The sequence below is a fragment of the Lithobates pipiens genome, unplaced genomic scaffold, assembly GCF_037356315.1.
Source record: "Lithobates pipiens isolate NorthernLeopardFrog02 unplaced genomic scaffold, aLitPip1_a1.2 Scaffold_18, whole genome shotgun sequence".
Classification (NCBI taxonomy): Eukaryota; Metazoa; Chordata; class Amphibia; order Anura; family Ranidae; genus Lithobates; species Lithobates pipiens.
This window is the reverse complement of record NW_027507758.1, coordinates 586,301,981-586,326,763: the sequence shown is the minus strand read 5'-3', so window position 1 is coordinate 586,326,763 and position 24,783 is coordinate 586,301,981. Positions and strand designations below refer to the sequence as shown.

Below are 24,783 nucleotides of genomic sequence, written 5' to 3'. Positions count from 1 at the left end.
AAATAAATCTCTGAAAAGTGTGGTGTGCATTTGTGTCAGCCTCCCAGAGTCAATACTTTGTAGAACCTCCTTTCTCTGCAATTACAGCTGCAAGCCTTTTTGGGGCTGTCTCTACCAGCTTTGCCCATCTAGAGTGCCATTTTTGCCCATTATTCTTTGCAAAATAGCTCAAATTCTGTCAGATTGGATGGAGAGCCTCTGTGAACAGCAATTTTCAAGTCTTGCCACAGATTCTCAATGGATTTAGGTCTGGACTTTGACTGGGCCATTCTAAGCCCTTGTACACACGGTCAGAGATTCCGACGGAATGTGTCCGATCGGACCGTTTTGTCGGATATTCCGACTGTGGTCTGCATCGGACTGTTTCCGTCGGAGTATCCGACGGACCAACTTTTCCAACTTGCCGGTAAAATTTTCTGACAAAATGCTCCGATCGGACATACTCCGATCATGTGTAGAGAATTCCGATCGGACAAAGTGCCACGCATGCTCAGATCAAATTCCTACACCAAAGCTATTGGCTACTAGCCTGAACGTAGTCCTGTCGTAACGAAATAACTTAATCGCATCAGATTTTCCGACAACTTTCTCCAATCCGTGTGTATACAACAGTTTCGGACAAAATCCAACGGATTTGGTTGTCAGAATCTCCGACCGTGTGTACAAGGGCTAACGCATGAATATGCTTCAATCTAATTCTAAACCATTCCATTGTAGATCTGGCTGTATGTTTAGGGTCGTTGTCCTGCTGGAGGGTGAACCTCTGCCCCAGTCAAGTTTTTCCTAGACTCTAACAGGTTTTCTTCTAAGATTTCTCTGTATTTGGCTCCATCCATCTTCCCAACCAGCTTCCCTGTCCCTGCTGAAGAAAAGCATCCCCACAACATGATGCTGCCACCACCATGTTTGGATGATGTGTTCAGGGTGATGTGCAGTGTTAGTTTTCCGTCACACATAGCATTTTGCTTTTAGGCCAAAAAAATGTTGGTCTCATCTGACCAGAGCACCTTCTTACACATGTTTGCTGTGTCTCCCACATGGTTTTTTGTAAACCGAACTTCTAACTGCTTTCTTCTTGCCACTTTTTCCATAAAAGCCAGATATGTGGACTAATAGTTGTCCTGTGGGCAGATTCTCCCACCTGAGCTGTGGATCTCTGCAGCTCCTCCAGAGTTATCATGGACCTCTTGGCTGCCTCTCTGGTTAATGCTCTCCTTGCCCGGTCTGTCAGATTAGGTGGACGGCCATATCTTGGTAGGTTTGCAGTTGTGCCATACTCTTTCCATTTTCAAATGATGGATTGAACATTGATTCATGAGATGTTCAAAGCTTGGGATATTTTTTTTTAAATAATCTAACCCTGCTTTAAACTTCTCCACAACTTTATCTCTGACTTGTCTGGTGTGTTTCTTGGCCTTCATGATGCTGTTTGTTCACTAAGGTTCTCTAACAAACCTCTGAGGGCTTCACAGAACATCTGTGTGTATACTGAGATTAAATTACACACAGGTGGACTCTATTTGGGAATTAGGTGACCTCTGAAGGCAATTGGTTCCACTATATATTATTCTGGGTATCGGAGTAAAGGAGGCTGAATACAAATGCACGCCACACTTTTTTCACATATTAATTTGTAAAAAATGGTTAAATCTATTTCCTTCCACATCACAATTATGTGCCACTTTGTGTTGGTCTGTCACATAAAATACAATTACGTTTTTAGTTGTATCATGACAAAATGTGTAAAATTTCAAGGGGGAGGAATACTTTTTCAAGGCACTGTATCGTTAGTTTTTTTTGTTAAGAGATATCTTCAGTCTACCTTCAGAAGAGTGGTCCTTGCCCTCTTCATCACTGAGGATCACTGCCACAGAAGAAGAGAACGGCACCACATGGGCTTTGTCCTCTGCACCATTCTCCTGTGCATCCAGAGCAGCTTGATGTCTTGCCCCCAGTGGGCAGATCATTGACACTCCCAGGAAGTATCATTCAGTCTGGAAGCGGGTTGCCGACCGGAACTAGAGGAGGAGGACGCAGAGTACATTGATTGGAGCATGGAGGGGTTAACTTCTGATTTGGAAATTAAACAGTAAGGGAGGAGGATTTTATTTTTTATTTTTATTAATTTATTTATTTTTACATAGTTTGGGTTTTTTTTTTTTATTAATTTTTTTGATTGGCGCTTCTGCAAGGGGAATACCCTTGTAGCACAATGCATTTGACTATTGTAGGGCAATCTCACTGCTGGTACAGTAAATGGCAACCAATCAGACTACGTTCATAGCCGAAATATCAATTTTTTAACTGAACTAAAATTGTAGTTGTCAGTTGCCCCTTCATCCATATTAAAGTGTATATAAACCCTCACCTTGTAAAACAACCCATTCAGTTTAAAATGGAAATAAAAGGCAAAACATTTGTGTATAGATATTTAAAAAAATCATAAATAACTTTTTTTTTTTTTTTTATGATCACATTCCCTCTGTTCTCAGCTGCATAAGGATCTTAGAGAGCGGGGGGGGAGAAGAAGCAGCACACTGGTCTTCCAAGTGAATGGCTGTGCGGGGGGGGGGGGGGGGTGGCTTCATGTCAGCAAAAGTCTGATCATTAGAGGAGAGCAGGCTCCAAGTGTGGGTTTTTTTTTTTTTTTTTTTGGAAAGCAGACTGGCAGGAACACCAGGGACTTCGTATAAAGGAAGCAATACAAGTACATGGTGCATCAGGCACATATCGGAAATATAAAATGTTTTCATGTGGTGTGTGTTTTTATTTATTTTTTATTTTTTTATTTTTTTTTTTATGTTTAATTCAGTTCATTTTTTATGTTTGATACAGTTCTAAATGGCCATTGAAAGGAAATACAAAATGTCTGGAATTCTTAATTTGTTTGCTTTTGTTGCAGTTACCGGATTCAGCCTGTGGGGGGTGGTGTTGACTATGGGATTGGTCTGCACTCTGTACACTACACTGGTAAGACTTCCGATGTTCACTTTTTTTTTTAAACTTGTTAAAGAAAACAAAGCGATTTGTGGTGATGCTTTTCTGGTGTAGATTTCCACTGTATTATGTGTTTTTATAAACTTTTATGCAAATTTTAAGGAAAGGGTAGAATAGAATTTATAACTATAAAGTCTCAATTTTTTCAGAACTCGGTGCTGGAAAATCAGACAATCTGTGCTGAGAAATTCCAAAACATACAAGTCTGAGTAGTATGAAGTATATCATGATATCAGCAGTGCAAAGGACTTTGCTGAATTTAGAACAGACTGTCTGATCGAGTGTGTCAGACCTCTGCAGAGAGCTCGCCGCTTCCACACAGAGGGCAAAGGTTCTTCTCTGCAGCATGCTGATAGTGGACAGGGCTTTCTAAAGAAAACAAACCGTAAGGGGTTGATTTACTAAAGCTGGAGCGTGTGAAATCTGGTGCAGCTGGGCATGGTAGCCAATCTGCTTCTAACGTCAGCTTGTTCTATTAAGCTTTGACAATACAACCTGGAAGCTGATTGGTTTCTATGCAGAGCTGCATCAGATTTTTCGCTCTCCTGTTTCAGTAAATCAACCCCAGTGTGTCTAGCTAGTGAGGGAGTGACACACACACGAGAAGGCTAGTACTTCACCTCCATGCTGTGCCCTTCTTTTTCTCATTCTAGCCTTTATTCGTGTATTGATTAGTAGGGCGGTAATTTTCCAGTGTTGACTGATTTATGCTCTCTTTTTGCCAGGGAGGTTTGAAGGCCGTTATCTGGACAGACGTCATTCAGACAATGGTGATGTTTGCTGGACAGCTTGCGGTTATCATTGTCGGTACTGCCAAGGTGGGCGGCATCAAGGAGGTTTGGCAAATTGCCATCGACAACAATAAGATTTCCGGGATAAAGTGAGTGATAACGTGATGTTATAACACTGCAACCTTGTTTACACACTTTTCAGAGCAAGATGAACAGATGATGTTCTACTTTTAACCTTTGATTGCCTGTAGACATTTAAATGGTCATTGTAAAGAGGAAACGATCGCCACTACTCAGGACCAGTCCAAGTAAACAAACGATAAGGCACAGCCTCAGCCTACATGTTTTAGGTTGTGTGGAGGAGATATGTAGGCTAAGAGCCGGTTCACACAGGGGCAACACGACTTTCAACACTACTTTTTTGGAGGCAAATTGGACACGGCTTCAACACGACTTGGGGCGACTTACAACACGACTTTAAGTCGCCCCAGGCCAGGCGACTTTTGCCGTGGCCAATCACAGAATGATCTCTCAAGTGGGAACTCCACGCCAATTAAAAAAAAAAAAACAGCATGGGTCCCCCCTCCGAGAGCATACCAGGCCCTTAGGTCTGGTATGGATTTTAAGGGGAACCCCCTACGCCGAAAAAAATGGCATGGGGGGTACCCCCCAGATACATACCAGACCTTTATCCGAGCACACTACCCGGCCGACCAGGAAAGGGGGTGGGGACGAGCGAGCGCCCCCCTCCTGAGCCGTACCAGGCTGCGTGCCCTCAACATGGGGGGGTGCCTTGGGGAAGGGGGACCGCGCGGCCCCCCCACCCCAAAGCACCTTGTCCCCATGTTGATGAGGACAAGGGCCTTTTCCCGACAGCCCTGGCCGTTGGTTGTCGGGGTCTGCGGGCAGGGGGCTTATCGGAATAAGGGGGCCCCTGGATCCCGGCTCCCCACCCTATGTGAATGAGTATGGGGTACAATATACCCCTACCCATTGACCTGTGAATAAAATGTAAAAAAAACACAACACACAAGGGTTAAAATAGTTTATTGCACAGCTCCAGGGGTCTTCTTCCGCCTTCGGGGGTCTTCTCGCCGGACTCCTCCGCTATCTTCTGCTCTTTTACTAGCATAGGAGCCCGGCTTTCTTCTTCAATGCCCTCTTCTTCTGACTTCGGGGGTCTTGTCCCCCTCTTCGGTTCTTCTTGCCAGGCCACCGCGCCTTCTTCTAGCTCTTTTACAAGCGGTGGCCCGGTCTTCTGTCGCCATCTTCTGTTCTTCTCTTCTGGAGATGTTGCCTCGTCGCTGTCTCCAGTCACTATGACAGTATATAGGGACATCACCGGATTATGTCCCCGCCCATTATTATGTCACAGTCCCAGCATCCGTGGCCTGCTACGGCTCGGGGGGGGGGGGGGGGCGCGCTCGCTTGTCCACACCCCTTTCCTGGCCGGCCGGGTAGTGTGCTCGGATATGGGTCTGGTATGGATCTGGGGGGGACCCCCACGCCGTTTCTTCAGCGTAGGGGGTTCCCCTTAAAATCCATACCAGACCTAAGGGCCTGGTATGCTCTCGGAGGGGGGACCCACGGCAATTTTTTTTTAAATAAATTTGGCGTGGAGTTCCCTTTTGAGAGCTGATAATTCTGTGAGAGTTGCCTCCGTATAGACGGAGATCCGACTTGGAGGCGACCTCCATTGAAATCAATGGGTACCAGTCGCCTACAAGTTGGATAGAAGTAGTACAGGAACCTTTTCTGAAGTTGGAGCGACTTCAGTAGCGTGCATTAAGACGGCTCTCATTCTCTTACATTGATTTTACATGTAGCGCAACTTAAGGTGACTAGGGGCGACCTGAAGTCGGATCTGAGTCGCCCCTGTGTGAACCGGCTCTGAGGCTGCTGCTTATCGTTTGTTCACCTGTGCTGGTTGGGAGTAGCAGCGATTCTTTCCCCTTTACATTTACTAGCCCTCTGGATTGGTATCAGGATAAACCTGCACCCCATACTTTCACCTTTTAGCAGCGGCTAAAGCAATATAACAGGTCATCATAAAATGGTCATTGCTCGGTCCGACAGATCTTGGCTGCACGTTGGGTTGTCGTATTTGTGTGCCTGTGTTTGTGTCAATAGCTCATCTGAAAAATGTATACTATCCAATGCCCTTCGTGTTGGGCAGCACAGTGGCACACTGGGTGGCTAAGTGGTTTAGCATTTCCACCCAACGGCGCTAGGGTCGCTAGTTCGAATCCCAACCGTGACGCTACCTGCTGGGAGTTTGCGTGTTTTTTTTGTTTTTTGTTTTTCTTTTCCTCCCACGCTCCAAAGACAGGCTGGTAAATTAATTTGCTCCTGTCTAAAATTGGCCCTAGTATATGTATGAATGTGAGCTAGGGACCTTAGATTGTAAGCTCCTTGAGGGTATGGATTGATGTGAATGTATAATATATATATATAAAAGTGTGTGTGTGAATTGATGGCGCTTTTATCGAAGTACCCAAATACATTTTATTTAAATGTTGGGTATGTGTTTGCACATTTCATATTAGGGCACACGCGGTGGTTATTATTTGGAAGAAATAAAGTACCAACATTTAGGTATTAGTGGAAGCAAGTTGTGGTGTTATACACCGAGGAGCTCATTGGGGACTGCATTATGACAACCCCTGACTGCAAATGCTATTATTTTTTGTATGATCTGATCTTGTATATTCAAACTGAATAGCCTGGAGCACTGGAATCAGTGTTGAATTCTTTAGCCACATAAAACCAGAGAAGAAAATCTCGACCTCATTGCCAAACCAATAATAAGTTCTTATTTCTTCCAAACGGTTTTAGGGACTTAGGAGCTAAATTTGAGGAAAAGGACCTCCCAAGGTAGTATTCTCAAATACTACCGGTACCTCGAGCCACACCAGAAAGGCAGAGGGAGATTGGGAAAGTAAACCAGTGGCTGAGGAGCTGGTGTAGTAAGGAGGGGTTTGGGTTCCTGGAGAACTGGGCCAACTTCTCAGTTGGTTACCAGTTCTATAGAAGGGACGGACTGTAAAATGAGGATGGTGCAGATCTGCTGGGAGTAAAGATGGCCGAAAAGTAAGCAGTAAGGATGTGGAATTCCCTTACACACACAGTGGTCTCAGCGGGGAGCATCGATAATTTCCAAAAACGATTAGATAAGCACCTGAACGACCACAACAAACAGGGATATACAATCTAATACTGACATAAAATCACACACAGGTTGGACTTGATAGACTTTTGTCTTTTTTCAGCCTTGCATACTATGTAACTGTGTAATCTCAAATACCCTTCCTCTCGTTACAGCTTCAACCCGGATCCATTCACCCGTCATTCTGTCTGGTCCCTGGGTATTGGAGGAATTTTCCTGATGCTGTCATTGTATGGAGTAAACCAGGCTCAAGTGCAGCGTTACCTCAGTTCACGGACAGAGAAGGAGGCCGTCATGTGAGTGGTGATGTAAAGGGAATATGTGGTGCTTTTGCATTTTTTTTCCATTCTTTATAATGTGTGTGTGTGTGTGTGTGTGTGTGTGTGTGTGTGTATATATATCTATCTATATATCCCTATCCAGGAAAGGAAAACCTTTGAAATAAGGATAATTCTTTTTGACACAAAAAAATAATGGCCTGAATTTAGATATAGGTTTCCTTACCCATTATACTAAAGTTTTACAACCCCCCATTCCATAGCTCTCCCTCTGTCTTATCTCACTAACTCTGCTTTTATCTTTATTGCCATTGATTTGTATGTGTTTTTTTTTTTTTTCTCCTTTCCCTCAGGTGTTTTTTCTTTCTCTTTTTTGTTTTTACATTCTGCTTAAAAACTTGTAAATCAGTACTGCTTGGACGTTGAAGAAGCGAGAGGGCCACTCCCACTGACCTGGCTCCGAAAGACCATAGTGCCACGCCTGCCACCAGAGACAGTGCCCCCTCTGGCCAGGCTGAACTTCTCCCAGTCCAGTCAGACTGATGCAGAGGTCCAATTTAGACAAATAAACCCAAACAAAACTGCAGTTTAGGCAAAGTTTAACTTTGAAAAACGCATAGCGTGTTCTTTTCAGGAGCCGCCGCTACATGCATGTGATTTATTTTATTTTTTCACGTTGTCATTATTGGGTATTGTTTGTAGAATTTTGAGGAGTATAATGAATATAATCCATTTTGAAATAAGGCTGTAACATAAAAAAATGTGGAAAAAGTGAAGCACCGTGAAAGCCTTCCAGATTGACTGTGCTACAAGAAGATAACTTCTGGAGCTCTGATGCTGCTCGCTGTGATCTCGACTCCTTTAGGAGCAGAGTTACTGGAACTGCTGTGCCCGTCCCTCCAGTGCTTCTGCCCATTCGCAGAAGCCTTTGTATTTTATGAACTCATTCACAAAATACAAAGGCTGTTCTCTGTTCTGTGTGCTTCTGTCTTCTTACAGCTGGAGTGTATCCTCCCCTGGGTTTTCTATAAACCTGTCGCATATAAGTAATATAGATAAGTCCCGGAGGTGACATGGCACCTAACTAGACTTAACTCAGTGTGCCTACACCTATTGCAAAAATTTCTGGAATTCAGCTTTAATTTGTGCCCTTTTTATTTTTGGAATTTAGCTTTGGCTGCTATTGACATGTGCTAATTCTGATATGGGCTGTAAATTTGAAATTCTTATTAAATGTCTCTTCCCAGGTCCTGCTATGCTGTGTTTCCCTGCCAGCAATTGGTTCTGGCTTTGGGGTGTCTGACCGGCCTGGTGATGTTCGCTTATGATCAAAAGAATAATCTCTTCACCCCTGAAATCAAAGCTGTGCCAGACCAGGTAATTTCCCTAGCTGGCCAGGTGCTCGTATGGGAAGATGTAGATCATCCAGGGATAGCCACAGGAACTACAGGTCCTACCTAGGGTGTCTAGGCAGGGAGCTTTGTCTTCCCAGCAGTCATGGAGTTACATAGATCGTATTGTCAAAATCAACAACACAACTGTATTTACTCAAACGAACAAACTTTCTAATGTTGTCAAGAATTGTTTGTTAAAAATGTAAGGATGAATATCTCTTGCTCTGCTGATCAATCTTCTGATCGATACTTTGAGGTTTAGACTCGCCTTTCATATTGTATCTAAAGCAGGCGTGTATTGCTGTCTGTCTTCCTAATTGGAGGGGGGTTCACCCTCTTGGCTTGTCTTAATGTCATTGAGACAAGAAGTGATCGGGAAAAAAAAAACCCGGTTGTCACTGAAATGGGGGTACAAGGGAGATCTTTCCGTGGGGATACTTGCCTAAAAAGGTTTCTTTTCACTTTTGGAAGATTTCCTCTCACTTTGTCATGTCTCTTCGACAAGATGTGATGGGGGGGGGGGGGGATTAAAAGAATAAAAAACTTGCAGTTTTAGCCATTTCTTGTTCTACCCAAAGTGGAAGAAAGTCTTGATTTACATGAGCTATAAAGAGACCCTGTCATCTCATCAACACGGGGGGGGAGTGACCGTGTCCCCTGAAACAGTCTCCAGAACCTCCATAACCCCCTTACTGGCCTTACCCGCAACTCTTTCCTCTTCCACAGCCAGCGACACTATTCAGCACTTTTGGGTATGGAGGAACATGAGTATGTCCTAAGTCGCCAGGCTCACACTTAGGCCCTATTCACACCTGAGAATTGTGTAGCTTGAATCCTCAAGCTACGAAACGCTTGAGGGTAAAAATTCCATTTATTCTCTATGGAGATGGTTCACATCTCCACTCCAGGTCGCCTGTAGCCCAACGCCTGAAGCTCAGACAAGTTCCGGACCCTTTTTTGTCGCTTGAATCGGTCAGATTTTGGTGCTTTTCACTCAGGAAGCAGATGAAAAAAATCTAAAAACATAGCAACAAATGATAAAACAGATGATCATTTTTTCCTATTGGCCTTTTAAAAAAAATGCCAAAACTCAAACGCTGCATGGAAACGCGCAAATACGTGCGATAAATTGCCTCAAAAACGCTATGCTCAGGTGTCAATTGGGCCTTAGATCGCTGACACAAGTCAGTTCAGATTTGGATTTAGGGGAGGAAAGAGCGGTGAGGGATGCTAGTAAAGTGAGTATGGGGGGGGGTCAAGGGAAAAAAAGTTGGTGTCTTTGTCAGTGCCTTCTGAAAATGCTGGTTTTATGGCTGTCCTGCTCATACCGTAGGGGGTTCTTTACTGTTAGAGCAGTAAGGATGTGGAACACACTCCCACAATTGGTGGTGTCAGCGGGAAGTGTTGATAATTTAAAAACTAAACTTAGATGGGCATCATAGCAAATGCAGAATATAGGGATGTGGGAAATGATGGTGACAAAAATACTCCCACTCAGGTTGAACTGGAAGGACTGGAGTGTTTGTCCAACTTTACCAACTATGTAACTGGGCAACTATCATTTCAGGAATTCTTTTGTTTGTTTATTTTTTGGATAAAACATTTATTAAACTATTGCTTGTTTGTTTTTAATGCATTTTTTTTTTCCTCTCCAGATGGTGCTATACTTTGTCATGGACATTCTGCAGGATTTTCCTGGCCTCCCAGGTCTGTTTGTGGCCTGTCTGTTCAGTGGAGCCCTCAGGTAGGTAGATGTCCTTGTTCTGGATCTGAGAACTCCTATGGGGATTTCTGTGACAGTTATGGCCAGCTTATATAGCTGAGCTTAAAGTGGCTGCCCTGTGCAAAACTGCTACACAATGATGTGTTTATTTGAAAATGGGGGGGGGGGGGACTTTTAGAACCACTTAAAGCCAGGCCGTACATGATTCATTTTTTTTCTTCCATTCAACCAGAAGGTTGAACAGAAATTTGAGCAATTCAGTGTGGATGGGGAAATTCCTCCTGTTGAGCTATTGTATTCTGCCACAGGGAGCCAACCCTGCCGGCAGAATACAATGATCATTGTTGCTGGCTTTAGCCGGGGGCACTGATCATTCAGGAAAAACAACCTGACAGTTTGGTTGTACACAAGTCAATTGATTGGCTTGTGTGCAATCAGCTAGCCCATACATGGATCGAAATTGGTTCGGTTCCCTGCTGAACCAGTATGTACTGTATGTATGGCTGGCTTAAATCAGAACTTTGTTCTCCCAGTCATCATTGATCATATTTGCTGCTAGCATTAATAAATCGCAAAGTACTGTTTATCCTATTTAGATATGATGTACTCTCCTGTATGCATGCCTGAGCTAAGGGCAGACTGATTCCAGGAAGTAAATGCTACACGAATCTTCTACCCTTACTCAAGATGGCCACAACCAGAAATGCTGGGGGGGGGGGGGGGGGTATTTTTCAAAGTGATTTCTCAATCAAATAAAGTATGGAGACATGAATGGGGGAGTTTGCTTTGACTATTAACCACTTCCCACCCAAGGTACGTCAGATGACATCATGGAATTTGGTGATATCTGAATGCCTGCAGCTACAGGCATTATTCAGATATCATTTTTTGGGCCGGCGATCCTGTGCACCATAAGAACAATCATAGCAGCAGTTCGGTCGCACTTGCAGGTGATGGGAGGGGACATCGTCCATCCTGCTGCTCTCTGGTGCTTCTCCGGTCTTCCCCATGCCATCGGCGAGCCGGCAAAGGAATCGGTTGCTTCCGGAAATTGCATATAGAGATTTCCGGTGGCCAGATCATCCCCATTTCTGACCCTCGGAGGCCCATGCCAGCAGATGTAAACATTGCAGAGAATGTGACTGGAAAGGCAGAGAGGGTTTTTTTTTTTTTCGGCCTTTCCAGCCTGGAGGAGAGATGTGGGCTCTCCATAAAGAGGACCTGTCGTGCACTATTCCTATTACAAGGGATGTTTACATTCCTTGTAATAGGAATAAAAGTGATCTTTTTTTTTTGTTTGTTTGTTTTTAAAGTGTAAAAAATTGAAATGTAAAGTGCCCCCATCCCCCGTGTGCTCGCGCACAAAAGCGAACGCATATGTAACTCACGCCCACATATGTACACGGCATTTAAATCGCACATGTGAGAGATCGCTGTGTGCGTTAGCGCGAGAGCAACAATTCTAGCCTGAGAACTCTGTAACTCTAAACTTGTAACCTGTAAACAATTTAAAAGCGTCGCCATTGGAGATTTTTAAGTACTGAAGTTTGACGCCATTCCATGAGTGTGGGCAATTTTAAAACGTGACATGTTGGGTATCTATTTACTCGGCATAACATCATCTTTCACATTATACAAAAGACTTGGCCTAACGTTACTGTCTTTTTTTTTTTTTGTTTTTTTTTTTCCCCCAAAAAAAAAACTGGTTTGAAAAATCAATTCAGCTTTATTACTTGTTGCATTTTGAATGACCCTTGTCTGAAGAAAAGTAGATAAGCCCTAGTTTTCCCATGGGACCACTAGTACCAGTGAGACATAATAGGGGAGATTGTCCATTGCTTGGAGATATTTGGGGAAGTATACATAAAGAAACTCTAGGAATACAGCTAAATACATATTTAAATAGGTTGAAGGGTATATCTAGGGCAAAGGTAATGAATTAAAATAGGAGGGCTGGTTGCTAAAATCTTCCAGCTGTGTTTGGAATTTCTCTTTTAATAAAACCTAAAAGTAGGCCAATCAAGTTGTAAAGCTCTAAATAAACTGTTGGCACTATATTAATCCTGTATTATAATAATAATAAATAATCACATCCACATTTCAAGTAAAAGAAACTTGGAACCACCTTACGTAGGGTGTCCCCCATCTAAGTGCCCCCAAACATCAGATTCCCCCATCAGAGTCTGACTATAGCTTAGCAGAGTCCATTCGAGCCAGGCAGGCAGAGGGCGGGATCTGGGACGAGAAGCGTGCTGCAAGGGAGTGGGGCACACATGTCACGACATTTGTTGCTATGATGCCAGTAATCCTAGCAACCAGTGACTGAAGCTTGGTGAGGATCTAGCACAGCAGAATTTCTGGCTGACGGTTCTGGCTGGGCTGTCTGTCAGTCTGGATCCGGTCCTCGGTCCGCCATTTAGTGAAGGCTGATCTAGGGCATTATTTGTAACTTTCTATATAATAAGTCTTGTGGTTTGCACACCTCTGCTATGTGGCAAGACTTATTTAATAGTTTGGCAAGGCATGTTCTAGGAAGGTGACCCAAGATTTTAGTACAGGTAAAGTGGTGTCTGGGGGTGTTCTTGCTGTGACCTGTGCTATATAACAGACTGTAGATCTCTCTTCTCAGCACCATCTCCTCTGCGTTTAACTCTCTGGCCACGGTTACCATGGAGGATTTAATCAAGCCACATTTCCCTGGCCTCACAGAGTCCAGGGCCACGTTATTATCTAAAGGCCTTGGTGAGTATAATACCATAATATGACAACATATTTCAGATTATCATATATATATATATATATATATATATATATAAATATAAATATAAAATATCTTTTATTTTAGTTTTTTTTTATAAAGTTTTTTTTTTTTTGTTTTAATGGAAATGTATATGCGATCTCTGCCTTACATATCACTATTTAGAGTGTATATAAAGCCACAAAAAATGATTTTGTTTATTTTTTGGATGGAGTAGTAAGGGTTTAGAACCTGTCAGGCTTTTATTCATTTGAGGTCACTTGTTCCAATGAGGACAGTTCAAAAGGAAGTTTCCCACATTCTGGTGGGTTTCCTTTCACTTTGTTTTGTCCCCTAAGTAAAGGGAGATCTCCTCAATGGGACACGGAAGGCGGAAAACCTCAATAAGATATTAACTATTTCCTGTGATTGATGGATTTTATCACGTTTTGGCACTCAAGTCGCATCAAAGTAGAGCAGGAACCTTTTATGTGTCCTAAGTCAAGTTTTAGGGTTAAGGGTGTCGCGGTAATCGTTGGTTAGCGGTAAATTAGAGTTGGTGCTCTAACAATTAGTGTTGCCCCCTAGCCCTGACGATTGCTCCCCCCCCCCCAGCCCTGACGATTGCCCCCCCCCCCCCCCAGCCCTGACGATTGCCCCCCCCCCCCCCAGCCCTGACGATTGGCCCCCCTCCCCCTAGCCCTGACGATTGGCCCCCCTCCCCCTAGCCCTGACGATTGGCCCCCCTCCCCCTAGCCCTGACGATTGGCCCCCCTCCCCCTAGCCCTGACGATTGGCCCCCCTCCCCCTAGCCCTGACGATTGGCCCCCCTCCCCCTAGCCCTGACGTTTGGCCCCCTCCCCCTAGCCCTGACGTTTGGCCCCCTCCCCCTAGCCCTGACGATTGGCCCCCTAACATGCGAATTTGGACAGATAAAGTTTCCTACACTACTTTGATGCATCTTGAGTACCGGAGAGTGTGAAGTCACATCAGTATCACACTCCATTAACAGAACTGTCATACTTTCCTTTTGGGCAAAAAAAATTGCAAACTACATTAAAGTCTATTACTGTACACGCAAAACGCAACCGCAAAAAATGCACCGGCTCAAAAATCGAAACTAGATCCATAGGAAACCATGTTAAATAGACTGTAGTGTCTTTCTGCAAAATGCACTAAAAAAAACACATAGGTGTGAACCAAGGGTAACACTGGAGCACTCAGAATCTGGTGCATCTGTGCATGGTAGCCAATCAGTTTGTAACTTCAGCTTTTTTCATTGACAATGAACCCTGGAAGCTGATTGGTTTCTATGCAGAGCTGCACCAGATTTTGCACGCTCTGGTTTTAGTAAACCTCCCCTTTTACATAAAGAAAGCTTGTCTTTTAAAGCTTCCTACGGAGCTTTTTTTATTGGGTAACCAAGGAGGGCAAGAGGATAATAATCGGAGGAAAATTAATATAATAAAGCAGCTAAGGGGAAACGGGGAAAGGTTCAAAGAACACAAAATACCTATATGCACTGTTTCCTATTTACCTGACCTAAGCATGTATGCAAATGCTGGTTCCAGGTAGGGAACTCCCTATATAGTGATGGGATTGTACAAGAAGTCCGATATAGTCATCTTTTTATGGGCTCGGGTATTTATTTTTTTATTTATTTTTTAGCTGTATAATTTTTTTACAAGTGAGACGTATGTATACGGTTTTGATGTAAAGGGGTTTTAAAGTCATTTTTATCTTTTAGCTTTGCTCAGAGTGGGGAATAGTTAAAACGTTTTATCAGGTTTCTGTTGCCACCTATGACCACACCAGTGAGATTTGCCCTCACTTCCTGTCTCAGAGACCGTCTCACAGGAAGAGGAAGTCATCACAACAGTGGGGACAGAGGCAACAACAAAAATACTTTTCGTTTGGTAGATGTAGAAAATATTAGGACCCCCTGTTTGGTTATTGTCTAGGCGTTACTGTTCAGCAGGTGCCCCATTTCCTTTATTTCTTGTACCAGTGTCACCAGGACAGGATGTGCTCTAAAATATCACTAGTGGAGTCACAGCAATAAAATCAAATGTGTGTAAAGTCAGTTTTTTCATTAGTTTTCTGCTAAGATTAGAGAAGCCTACCCTCTGCCATTATGCTATCGATGAGGATCCTTTCTGTCTGTGAGGAGGGCATTTTCCCTGTGATGCACCCCCAGTTGAGTCAGCCTAGAGCTCTGCAGTCAGCATCCAGCTTAAGCTTTGATTGCTTTGCAGCGTGAACTATAGGTCTGACTCATCAGGTGGTGTGTGGGATATCGGCAGAGAAACCACTGCTTCCGCACAGAGAGAAAGGGTCCTTCTCTGATGGCATACTGGCAGGGGACAGGCTTTTCTACTCGGTCTGTGACTGCTTTCTAAAAAAAAAAAAAAAATATTAATTTTACGAATTAGCTCAATGCATTCAGGTGTATAAAAATAAAAAAATAGGTGCGCGGATTTGAACTGAAAATGCTTTTAAGTTTTAAAACTGACCTCCATAAATGTATGCACATAAGACTGTATGGGCCAGTTTGGTTTAATCAAATTATCCACATCCTATAAAGGTCTTGACTGCTGGGGACACTGCGATGCACCACAAGTAGCATTGGCTACATACAGTAAGCTGTCCTCTCCTGGAGCGGCAGGAGTAACTTCCCTCTGCTTGTCAGTGACTACTAGGCAGGCAATTATATACAGTATGTGCATATACTCCTGGAAGTCAGCTTTATAGCAGAATTATTTTTTCTTTCTCCGTGGACTTTGCTAATTTCCATCATCAGGCCAGTAAAAACTTGTGGTACCCTATAGAAAAGACTTGCCTACAATGTTTTTGTGACCACAGATTTATTTTTTATTTTTATATTTTTTATGCTGAAAGTTATGTTGTCTCACCACTGTTCAGTCTAACTGGCATTAGTACCATCGCCCATTGAAGAACAAGGAAATTGGGTCATAGTTGGGTTCTACTGCTGCCTACAGGTTGTGTTTTTATTTTTTATTTTTTTTTTGCTATCCTTCCTTGGGATATTATTGTTTTAAGTGACTCCAGTTAAAATTTTTGTCACGTAACTTTTGTTTCTCAAGTCATCTTCCAGGACGGCACACCTGAGAGATGAGAGGCTCCTCCCCACAGGAAACACAATCAATCGACAGCTGTTGTAAGTCCCCGCCCTTCCCCTTGATCCTCAGTTTTTGATTGTGTTTCTCCCTACACAGCGAAACTGTTTGTTTTTTTCCAAATGACCCGAAGCCTGGGGCTGGTGGTCTCCCCCTGGGAGCCGGACCACAAGCCTGGGAAGCCTCTGGGTCTGGTAGGATATTCTTGTCCTTCCTGGGGGGTTCCCCTATCTTTTCTTCAGGGCGGGCAGCAGAAATTGGAAGAGCCCCCCTGAGAGCTGAAGGACCCTGGGTACAGTGGTGTACCCAGAACTTCAGGGGCCATTATCCTGTCTCCCCCTCCTTACCTGTACAGGTGGCTGTTCAGACGGGGGTGCTGGCCATCGGTTCTTTCCAGGGGGATCTTGTCCCCGACTCCTGGGTCCCCGGTAGCTCGCGTGGGCTGCCGGAGAGGGCGTGGCAACAAGCACTCGCCTCATTTTCAAACTTCGGGAAAATGGCAGCGGCGTTCTTACCCAGGAGGGAAGGCTGAGAGTCAGTAGGAGCAGGCGCCCACATCCTCCTTTCTCTAGAGCGAGGAGGCACCAGTTTACTACGGTGGATGTCTGCCTTAACCACCTCAGATATGAAGATGGGAATGAGGAATGGAAGGCATTGCCCCCCCCCCCCCCCCCATGTATTTAGACTGACTGGTACAGTGCAGGACACAGCCTAACCTGGCACCTCCCTATGGGGACAGCAGTTGGGGGGGGGGGAGCACTTTGGCGGCTATCCTCCTTGCGTGTGGACCATAAGGATGGAAAAGCAAGCCCGCTGGCTGTGGCAAAAAGAGGAAGACGACAACGGTGAGTACTTTACTTTCCTTTTGCCGTGGGAATTTAGCTGCAAAATCCCCAATTCCAGCCAGAGGGTTTCTGGGCATTTGAGATCTCACCTGGGGTCTGGATTCAAATAGCCCTTAAGCGTCTGCTAAAAACACCAGCTGCAGCCCCTCTTACATCAGAGAAGCTGTATGGTGGACAGGTGGTGCAGAGGAACGAGTGTGCCTAAACCACCTCAGATGGGAAAGAGGTAGGTAGGCCATTGCTCCCCCTTCCCCGTGTATATACTGACTGGTGCAGTGCAGAACCTGGGGTCGGGATACAAATAGCGCAGACGCCACTGCTAAAACCACCAGCCACAGCTCCCTCTTACAGCAGAGACACTGTGGTTATCGCAGCAGTAGGTTGCCAGCCTCTCCCTACATGCCCAGTTGTGGTACATTAGTAGGGATGAATATAGCGTACAGAGGGGACCTGGTAGATACAAAGTTACTTACAGGCCAGGTATACCACTGAACAGGGTATTAATTGGGCAGTGGTTGGTGGATTCAGAAGCTCCCCTGGTCAGCAGGTGCACTAGGTTATCGGCCCTATTAGCCCATCTGCTAGGAATCTGAAGTTGCTTCACAATGTTTAAAAGCTGACCTAACATTCAAGGATGGGCAGAGACCAAGCTACTGTGTGGCACAGTAGGGGTTCCCTTGTCACAGATCCTCCTTTTGGGGGTTGCCTGCTATAGTTCACTTTCATAAGCTCCAACCTCCCACTCCACCTTTACACTGTGTTTATATTATAGTGTAGGAGGTAAGAAGAAACTTTTTTTATTGGTTTGGGCTACAATCCACTCAGTGGCAGATCTAAAGGCGATTCACCATAGATCGCTCCCTACATCCTTTTAATTGAGGATTTTCTGTGCAAACCTATGCAAGAGCTACATAATTGATTGTTTGAAGCCTGCAAATAGCTATTTACCTCCCAGGCTAAACTGGTAACCACCTCTTCTAGAGAGGTCTTAAATTGGTCTCTAGGGCTGGGCTCATTGAGACTTTAGTTGCTAATCAGCACCACCTGGATATGTGGATAAGGTAGGACAGCAACTACTACTAATAGTAGGGTGTCCAACCATTTTAGGATCTGTTCCTTCACTGGTGGTGAAGGTTTAGTATCTACAGCCCACGCTATGCCTATGAAATAAATTGCCTGTTGGTTATTTCATAAAGGGATAGACCATGACTCCTCATTGGCTGCACACCAGTAGACCTCAGTAGTGAAGGTTTGTCCTTGCTGGGATGTTTTTGTGGCACAGCAGAAATACACATTGAGATTTGTGACATGTCTGCTTATAAGGGCTATATTGCTGTACATCAGAAATGCACTGCACTGAAGCTTGTTTGCTGTCCTTTATATACTAAAGGTACTGCTTTGTTTGGCTACAGATCAGAAAAATACAACAGTGAAGGTGGTCTGTACTTTCTGGTTTTGTGTTGCACAGCAGAAATGCACATCATCGAGTCTGGTGACATCTCTGCTCATAATAGTTATATTGCTGCACATCAGACATACTGTATATACTCGAGTATAGGCCGACCCGAATATAAGCCGAGGCCCCCAATTTACCCCCAAAAAAACTGGCAAACTTATTGACTCGTGTATAAGCCGAGGGTGAGACATGCCTGTCCATCCCTGTGTGTGTGTCCGTCCCTGTGTGTCCGTCCATCCCTGTGTGTCCGTCCATCCCTGTGTGTGTGTGTGTGTCCATCCATCCATCCATCCCTGTGTGTGTGTGTGTCCATCCATCCATCCATCCATCCCTGTGTGTGTGTGTGTCTCCATCCATCCATCCATCCCTGTGTGTGTGTGTGTGTCTCCATCCATCCATCCATCCCTGTGTGTGTGTGTGTGTCTCCACCCATCCATCCATCCCTGTGTGTGTGTGTGTGTGTCTCCATCCATCCATCCATCCCTGTGTGTGTGTGTGTGTGTGTCTCCATCCATCCATCCATCCATCCATCCCTGTGTGTGTGTGTGTCTCCATCCATCCATCCCTGTGTGTGTGTGTCCGTGTGTGTGTGTCCGTGTGTGTGTGTGTGTGTGTGTGTGTGTGTGTGTGTCCAGCCTACCTGTGTCCCGAGCCTGTGTCCCGAGCCTCCGTCCCGTGCCTTGCCTCCTTGCCTCCGTCCCGTGCCGTGCCTTGCCTCCGTCCCGTGCCGTGCCTTGCCTCCTTGCCTCCGTCCCGTGCCGTGCCTTGCCTCCGTCCCGTGCCGTGCCGTGCCTTGCCTTGCCTCCGTCCCGTGCCTTGCCAGGATCGCCGCTCTTCGTCGGCGCCTCGGCGGCCATTCTAAAATTCAAAAGCCGCGCCTCCGCCTTCGCCTGTGATAGGCGGAACACTGAATTTCCCAGCAGCCTGTGTTCCGCCTATCACGGACATCGTCTCATCCTCGTACTACGGACGAGGATGAGACGATGTCCGTGATAGGCGGAACACAGGCTGCTGGGAAATTCAGTGTTCCGCCTATCACAGGCGGAGGCGGAGGCGCGGCTTTCGAATTGTAGTATGTCCGCCGTCTGTCTGCTCGATACGCTGATCGAGCAGTCAGACGGCGATGACTCGAGTATAAGCCGAGGGGGGCACTTTCAGCCTCAAAAAAGAGGCTGAAAATCTCGGCTTATACTCGAGTATATACGGTACACAAGATTGAGGTCTGTCTGTGGGGCTTTGTGTCCTGTTTTACTGCCTTGTTGGTTACTTATCAGAAAGGCAGCAGTGAAGTCTGATGGTCCTGATTTGCGTGGCGCTGTGCTGATTCAGACAGTGCTATTAACAGCAATGGCTGCCGAGTTTAAACATGCGATTTGACATGTTGAGTCGCATGACAAATCATTTCAATATGGATGTGCTATCTCTATTCATAGTGTTTTATTGTTGCACATCAGATTTATACAGCATTAAGGTCTGTGAGGTTTTATGTCCTGTATTACTGCCTTATCAGAAAGGCAGCAGTGAAAATTGATGGTTCGAATTTGTTGGGCTACGTAGCAGAAATACAAATTGAACCCCTGTCAGGTGTAGTACATATACTGCCTTTGGTAATCCATGTAGCACCACAAAGTGGTGTTGTGCTGATTTTAGCCATGCGATTTGACATGTTGAGTCGCAAGGCCAAATCACTTCAATATGGATGTGCTATCTCTATTCAGAATTGTTATATTGTTGCACATCAGACATATACAAGATTGAAGGTTGTCTGTCCTTTATGTCTTGCATATACTGCCTTATTGGCTGCATATCAGAAAGGACACAGCAGTGAAGGTTGCTTGTCTTTTTCTGATTTTGTTTTTGCTGCTCAGCTGAGAGACACATTGAGGATGGTGGCCTCTCTGCTCAGTATTGGTATATTACTACACATCAGACATACACAAAGTTTGAATGTTTGTGTCCTGTATGTCCTATATTTACTGCCTTATCGTTTGTATATCAGGCACAGCAGTGAGCAGTGTTTCTCATGGATCTACCTTTCTGCATCTTAGGGATACACAGCAGGGGTTTGTTGGCTGCAATCCTCCAGGGAGTCACAGCATTGGGGACCCCTTACTTGTTCGACCTGAAAATTCCTTTTTTTTTTTTTTTCCCTGCGACCTGTGTAATCTTGAGGTCTGTGGATCCAGGAATCAGGGACTGCTGTTGTCGCACAAACACAAATGGTACCCATTGGAAGCCATAGTATATGACTTCTCATGCGTCTTGCAGTCCCAAGTCGCAGGTTGGGTCACACGGGTGTGGGAACCCTAAACTTATCTGTCCCTTCTGATTGAGGTTTTGCTACACAGCAGGAATACTCATCATGGCGATATTGTTTTATTTTGCAGCAGACCAGAAAGATTACAGCTGTAAAGGCTGTCTGTCTTTTTCCTCAGTGTCTGCTTTTATGTTGTTGCACAGCAGAAATACTCAAGATTGAAGCTTGTTGGTGCTTTCTGTTTCAGAAAAACACAATGCTGCAGGTTGCTTGTGTCCTTTCTCAGTGTTGGTTCTATCTGAACTACACTACAGAAGTGCATGACAGAAAGGATTGTCTTGTGTTCCATATTTTTCCCTGTGGCATAGCAGAAATGCACAACACGGGAGTTGGTGTCCATATTAATCTTATAACTGTGGTGGTTTGTCAGAAATACACAACATAGAAGTTTGGGTCTTTCTGTCTTTATATTTATAGCCTTGTTTTGCTGTACATAGGTAAAGCACAACAGTAAAGGGGGTTCCTGTCCTTTCCGTATTTATATATCAGTTATGACCTAGCTAGCTGCACTAAAGAAATACGCAGCATTTAGGGCTTGCTTGTGTCTTAATGTTTTTACGTCTTGGCAGCACATCAGAAAACCAGACTGAGGACTGTTTGTCTACATTGAGGTTCAGATTTGGGTCTCTTCCCATATTTGATATATTGGTTTAGCTAGTCACACTCAGGCACACAACATTGTTGTCTATGCTTGTGTACTTTCTGTCTAAATCTATTGTGCCGTGCCCACAATCTATGATCATTTTATTTGTGATATTAATAATGCATGTATCACCTTTTTGTATTTCAGCCCTCTTTTCCATGGAGGGGCCAGGAGTTCGGGCTGCAGATGCCACATGTCAGAAAACCTTGACCACTTGCATTCAGGGATGCCAGAACCATTTCCTAGGGTTGAAGCCCTGTAAGGTTATGGGACACTGGAGGAAGGGGATAATGAATCGCCCTGTTTAGTAAGAACTTGGAGAGTTCTGTTCAGAGGAGTATTAGGGCCTGAGGATGAAGTATAAAGATGTATACCCGATCGAATAGGTTTCGGCTCGGTGCATGGCCTTCATTTTGCCCTTTTAGCAAAACTAGACATAGCAATATGGGTAGTCTACTCCTGCTAGGGACTTTAATCTCCTGAAGAAGGCTCTCAAGCGTAAGTAAGGACATAGATTGGGCATGCCTTAAACCCAGGGTTCAAGCTTCTGTTAATCTATTTCCCTTAAGTAGGCTTCCCTTTAGTCTTTTGCTGACATAAAGATAAAAAGGAAGCAGTTTTATTTCCCTCAACAGGATAGTGTTAAGACAGGCCCTCTTATTGATGTAGTGTCCTTGTCTTACACAGGTCTCTTATTTATCTTTTTAGTGGTTCTAAGTAGCACCTACAGGCATAATAGGCCATGGTTGTTAGATGTGTGAGATAGGCAACATTGCTAACCTACAAGTTTAACATGTTTTCTGATTCCATTTTTAAGAGCCCATTTCACCTAGATACTGCATCTGAAGCGGAAAAGGCAGGAACATCTGTGGAGCAGACCTGCAGATCAGCCGCATGATCCAGCTAAGATGCCTTCATCAAGCATATGAGCGTATGGAGTGGAGGTAAAGCTCACTGCAGAGCCAAGGTTCGCCAAGAGGGTCTTGCAGTGGCCCCACCCTAAGGTAGGCCTGAGGTACTTGTTTATCCTCTCAGGTGTGCCGTCCTGGAAGATGACTTGAGAAAAGTACCAGTTACTTACAGGTAACTGTCTTTCTGGGAAATCTTCCAGGACGGCAGGCCTACTTCCCGCCCGTTGGAGGAGGGAAAATTCTAGAACACTAGAAGGTGAGTACCTATGAGGAATGATTTCCCTTGTGAACCTGGTTCAGGAGTTACTTCTCTACAAACTGAGGATCAAGGGGAAGGGTGGGGACTTAAAACAGCTGTCGATTGATTGTGTTTCCTGTGGGGAGGAGCCTCTCATCTCTCAGGTGTGCCGTCCTGGAAGATTTCCCAGAAAGACAGTTACCTGTAAGTAACTGGTACTTTTTTTTTTTTTTGTGTTTTCAATCAATATTTCCTGCTTGAGCTGGTATCTACACAGCAACTATCCAGATCGGCATATCCAGAGCAGTAGCTTTGGAGGCCATGCCTAGATCTTGCTGGATGGTTGCATGGCTAGCCTGCAGTGTGACTTGTGGCCACTGGGCTCTACATTGTGACATCTTCCAGACCTGAATGTACTGTTGGCAACGGAGAGCTTTCTGGATCCAAGCTGTGGTGCAGCCTCTGGTGTGACCCTGTTCCTGAAGACTCACTTAATGAGTAATGCCAGCTGAATCGAAGTACCAGGCGCTACCTCATCATCACACTGTTGGATACCTTTTTAAACATCCCACCACCAACAGTTTACCACATTAAGGCTGAGTGCTGATGTCGCCAGCTAGGTGTGTCATTCAGCCTGCTGTTTCTCCTTCTCCTGAAGCACTACATTGATCATTTGGTCCCAGGTGTCATTCCACTGCCTGTCTACAGTGGCTCGGTTCAACCCTGAAGCCTGAAACCCTCATCAGCACTAGCTATCTGGGTTTGTGAGTAGTTGAGGCTTTGCCTCACATTGGGCCCAGTTGCTGTCTGTGGCACAACTTGTCTCCTCAAAATGCAAAGGACAGTCCAGCTGCTGCAGGTGGCTGGAGCCTGTACTCTAGTGGTTCTGGGGTCATTTACCCAGTATCCCCTAAAGCAGAGATATGCAATTAGCGGACCTCCAGCTGTTGCAGAACTACAAGTCCCATGGGACATAGCAAGACTCTGATAGCTACAAGCATGACACCCAAAGGCAGAGGCATGATGGGACTTGTAGTTTTGCAACAGCTGGAGGTCCGCTAATTCCATATCCCTGCCCTAAAGGAACCAACACCTGTAATCTAGAGCCTGGGACCCCTATTGTTACTTGATCATTTTCATTACCCTTCAGCGCTTTGAAGACCAGGGCCTCCTCCATGTCCAACCGGACCACCATGATTACTTTGGAGTTTTTATCTGTTTATGCCCAGTTTGCAGAGGCTCTGGCAGAGTATATCTGTGACTCTCCTGGGCTTCTAAGATAACATGCATCTGAGGCCACAGTTACCATCTGATTCTGACTCCTAGAAGTGTACTCCTGAAGAGGCTCTGTTTTAAGCCACCTGCAGATGATTTCAAGGAATTGTTGCTAACCTGATTCATGCAGTGTGTTCTACTCTGCCTTTAGAGGATCAGCCTACTGTTTCAGACCTAGAGCTACAGCTGCAAAATCCTTCCCACTACAGATGTTGAAGACATCCTTCTTTGAAGACTGCAAACGCTATGCAAGGTTCTGGGCCCTTTCTGAGAGAGTTGGAGCATGCACTGCTCTGATATCAATTGTTTTATAGAAAGCTTGGAGCAAATGTCTGGAGCCTTATGCTTTTAGATGTGATGGCTTGTTGCAAACTTGGGTCTTGCTCAGGGCTAATGTCTGTTCACATGCATAGGACACTCTGGCTTCATGCCTGGGATGCTGTTGATATATCAAAAGAACATCTTGCTTGGTTGTTTTTCCATTGACCTTTTTGCTACTTCTGTTGACACTGTTATTAACCAGGCAAATGTTTATCCCTTTGGAACTCCTAAACTGATGATTCCCATATTGAAGAACGGGCGTTCAGCTCTCAGATTCCCCCTCTGTTTCTGCTTGGCACAAAGTTTTCCCATCATTTGGATGGTCATGTACTTCCCCCAACTCCTAGCAGGCAGAACACACTTGAACCCTTCTCCAGTTATAGCCTATGGGGATAGGGTAAATCTGGAGGCCTCCTTCTGCAGCTGAGTCACAGCAGTCTCTTGATGAAGTTCCTTTAGATTCCTTCCTCACTGTGGTCTTTAGTCAGATTGATGTTTTGTAATGCGCTGAAGATTCTTGCCTCTACCTCCTCAGTGGAAAATATTATTCTACTCTGAGGCAGTTGGGGTTGTTCTTGAAATCCTGTTGGAGCAAGGTTAGGCAGGTTTTCGGT

The 24,783-nt window shown here is 44.9% G+C and overlaps 1 protein-coding gene across 3 annotated transcripts in view; it reads left to right on the top strand.

Moving 5' to 3' along the window:
* The window catches only part of SLC5A6 (solute carrier family 5 member 6), a 122,995-nt gene that overhangs the window by 75,266 nt on the left and 22,946 nt on the right, over positions 1-24,783 (top strand). For all 3 annotated transcript variants that reach the window (XM_077489148.1, XM_077489147.1, XM_077489149.1), the window contains exons 6-11: positions 2,903-2,970; positions 3,723-3,877; positions 7,050-7,190; positions 8,420-8,549; positions 10,222-10,310; positions 12,919-13,031. In XM_077489148.1, the coding sequence (XP_077345274.1) occupies positions 2,903-2,970; positions 3,723-3,877; positions 7,050-7,190; positions 8,420-8,549; positions 10,222-10,310; positions 12,919-13,031 (696 nt within the window). The remainder of the gene's footprint in view (positions 1-2,902; positions 2,971-3,722; positions 3,878-7,049; positions 7,191-8,419; positions 8,550-10,221; positions 10,311-12,918; positions 13,032-24,783) is intronic.